We start from the raw sequence: 3,404 nt of genomic DNA, 5'->3' as shown, positions 1-3,404 counted from the left end.
GCTGAAATTTCGGAGAAAATCGGAGAAAATTATAGAGAGCATATTCACAAAATTTGGGGTCAAAATATCCACTTTGACCATTTTGTCTGAAATTCCAGCCAAATTTTCAAAGTGGATATTTCGAGCCCAAATTTTGTGAATATGTTCCTAAGAATTTTCTCCGATTTTCTCCGAAGTTTCAGCCAGATTGGTTCATTCTCCGCGGTGTCGCGGAATTTTCTCCATTTCTCTGAATTTTTCTACATTTCAGTGAATAACCCCAATATATATTTCATTGTTTCCTTTTTTTGTTAAATTTCAGTTTCAGTACCACAAATATTCTTGATCGTTTTCATCTATAAACATTCAAAGTTGATTATTTAAATATTCATTTTTAATATTCTGTTTTCCTTATTCCTTCTTCGGGATTTTCAAATTTTTGCTATCGCTCCCTTTGCCGTCCGTCCTGATTTCTCTCCTCTAAATATTGCAAAGCACATCGGTTCTCTACCCTCAAAAGTCGGCTTCTCCCCGGATTTTATCAACTTCCTTGTAATCAAAAAGTGCAGTGATGCGATAACCATCCCTCTTTCGCTCATCTTCCAAGAATCCTTCTCCTCCGCCAAATTTCCTGAGATCTGGAGGCACTCTGTTGTTAGTCCAATATTCAAGAAGGGATCCAAATATGACGCTAATAACTACAGACCCATAACGCTCACTCATGCACTTTCCAGACTCTTCGAAAGATTAGTCCTTGAAGAGCTAAAACGTGTTATCGGCCCGAGTATTTCTCCGAATCAGTACGGATTCGTCAGTAAGCGATCCTGTGTACTAGCCGTCCTTGAGTCCACTTCCAGAATACAGAAAACCTTAGCAAATAAGCAACAATTCGTAGATGTTTTTTTCTTTGACTTTCGCAAGGCATTCGACACTGTCCCACACAATCTCTTGCTGCTGAAAATGAGGCGAATAGGTATTGATGAACGATGCTGCGATTGGTTCGAGTCCTTTCTCAGCAACCGCTCATCCAACGTCAAGGTTAATGGCCTAATCTCAACCAGCGAGATTGTTGTCAAATCCGGAGTCCCCCAAGGAAGTGTCACTGGCCCCTTTTTGTTTCTGATCTACATTAACGACTTACTATGCAGAGAAGTATCGAAATCGTCGAGCACTGGTGTGACATCTGGAGACTCAAACTAGCCGAAAATAAGACGGCCGTTATGCATTATGGTAAACGCAATCCTAAGACAGTTTATTTTATTAAGGGATCCCCCATTACTCCGCATCGCTCATTCAAGGGCCTAGGTATACTAGTTGATGATCAACTTCAATTCGACAAACACATCAATCTTATTGCCTACTCTGCTAAACTCAAGTCCCGCCAAATACTGAAAACGTTCCAATCGAAAAACCCTTGTCTATATTTCCGTCTCTTCGACACCTACATTAGACCGGTCCTCGAATACGGTTGTGAACTTTTCGATCCATCCAATTCCACACTTGCCAATAAACTAGAATCTCCTCTTCGTTATTTCACCAGAAAAGTCTTTCAGAGATGTAATATGCCCTTCAATTCATACACCGATCGCCTATCCCAGTTCTCTATGCTAACCACCCTTCATCGCCGCACCCTTCTAGTTCTTCGTACCTATCACAAAATTGTTATAAACTCATACCATTTTCCCTCTATATCGTCCTACATTCTTCCCAGCCATTCTAACAGAGCCCCGTATTTGTTCAAAATCAACGGTCAATACTTTGACTGCTTCCTTCACAGAAGCTTGTCTATGTGGAACCGTGTATGTAAGGTGATAAATTCTAAGCTCAGTCCGGTGGCGTTTGCTAAGCGAGTAGGAGCGATTCCTTATGATATTCTGATCCCTCCCACTTGACCTACAGGACTCTAGTCGGTCCGTCTGGTCATTTTACTTTTTTATTTGTACAGGTCCCATTTCTTGCCAAATTATCTATCGATTTCCCCCCATGCATTGCAAATAAATATTATTATTATTATTTATAACGCTCGTCTTTATTTTTTATAACGCTCGTCTTTATAACGCTCGTCTTTTTTATCTCATGAGAGATATCTCTAGAAAAACAAAAAACAACAAAAAATTCCGGAGTGTATGGAAATAGGCGGGGCGAGCTGAAAACTGCGGCACGGAAATCCGAGAAAACCGTGCGGCGCTTTTCTGTTTGGCGCCATCGCTCCCATCATTTGAACACGCGTTCTCTTTTTTTTCCCAAAAAACGGTCATATTAATTCATCTAAAGTTTTCAGTCTTTAATGAGGTTGCTTCTGAAATTACTAATCAATTGGTTTCTTCTCTTTGAAGTGAAATATCTCATCGGTGGTTTTTCTCGACAGCTTTTATTTAATAAATCGAAAACACCGAGCTAAAAGTTTTGACCGTTTTTTTCTAAATTTACTGACAAGTTCAGAGCTAGAATAGCCAGGTACTTTTTTGGCAGTAGAGCTGTTTGAATCAAAATGTTTTCACAAAGCGTACTGCGATTGGTGCGAAACTGTTCTTTCTCAATGCTTTCTTCAGTTTCCCCCTTTTCCAATTATGTTCTGTAATTTTCAGATGGCAGACGTTCAGTTTGACATCGGAGACTCGTGCGTCTGTCTGCACACAGGCAATAATCCATATGAGGCGAAAGTAATCGATAAGAAGGATTTTCAAGGAAAACAATGCTATATTGTTCACTTCAAAGGCTGGAATTCTCGATACGACCAGAAAATTCCAATCGGAGAACATTCCACCAAAATGTTCAAATGCACCCTCGAAGAATATCAGAATGATCATCAAGGAGAGCCATCGGAGCCAAAAGCCAAGAAAAGAGGTGCCAGAGCGGTAGCAGAAGATGCTCAACCAGAGAGCAGTTCGAAACCAGCAAAGAAAGCGGCGAAAATCGTGGCACCCGAGACAGCTACCAGAGCTGCAGCAGAAGATGCTCAACCAGAGAGCAGTTCGAAACCAGCGAAAAAGACGGTAAAAATTGTGGCGCTCGAGATCGCAACAGAGCCAGTCAATGGTGAACAGCATCATAATGACCATCAAGGAGAGCCATCGGAGCCAAAAGCCAAGAAAAGAGGTGTCAGAGCGGTAGCAGAAGATGCTCAACCAGAGACTGGTTCGAAACGAGCAAAGAAAGTGGCGAAAATCGTGGCACCCGATACAGCTACCACAGCTGCAGCAAAAGATGCTCAACCAGAGAACAGCTCGAAACCAACAAAGAAAGCGGCAAAAACTATGGCACCCGAAGCCGCAGCAGAGCAAGTCAACGAAGGTGCTTCCTCAGTTTCAAGATCTTCCAAAAGAAAACCAGCGGTAGAGACTAAATCCAAGCCTGATTCCAAAGTAAGTAGTGTTCATTCATTTTCTTTTACGATGAGAATTCCACCACATGGAGCTCAGCGC

At 41.6% G+C, this 3,404-nt stretch overlaps 1 protein-coding gene across 1 annotated transcript in view; it reads left to right on the top strand.

Annotated features, from left to right (window-relative positions):
• Nucleotides 1–2,567: 2,567 nt before the first annotated feature.
• The window catches only part of CBG23258, a gene marked incomplete at both ends in the record, with an annotated part of 1,273 nt that continues 436 nt past the window's right edge, over nucleotides 2,568–3,404 (top strand). The window contains one exon of the mRNA XM_045237503.1: nucleotides 2,568–3,395. Within this exon, the coding sequence (XP_045097803.1) occupies nucleotides 2,568–3,395 (828 nt within the window). The remainder of the gene's footprint in view (nucleotides 3,396–3,404) is intronic.

This window comes from Caenorhabditis briggsae, assembly GCF_000004555.2.
Source record: "Caenorhabditis briggsae complete genome, chrV, whole genome shotgun sequence".
NCBI lineage: Eukaryota > Metazoa > Nematoda > Chromadorea > Rhabditida > Rhabditidae > Caenorhabditis > Caenorhabditis briggsae.
The sequence above is the reverse complement of the archived record's forward strand: the minus strand, read 5'-3'. Positions and strand labels throughout refer to the sequence as shown.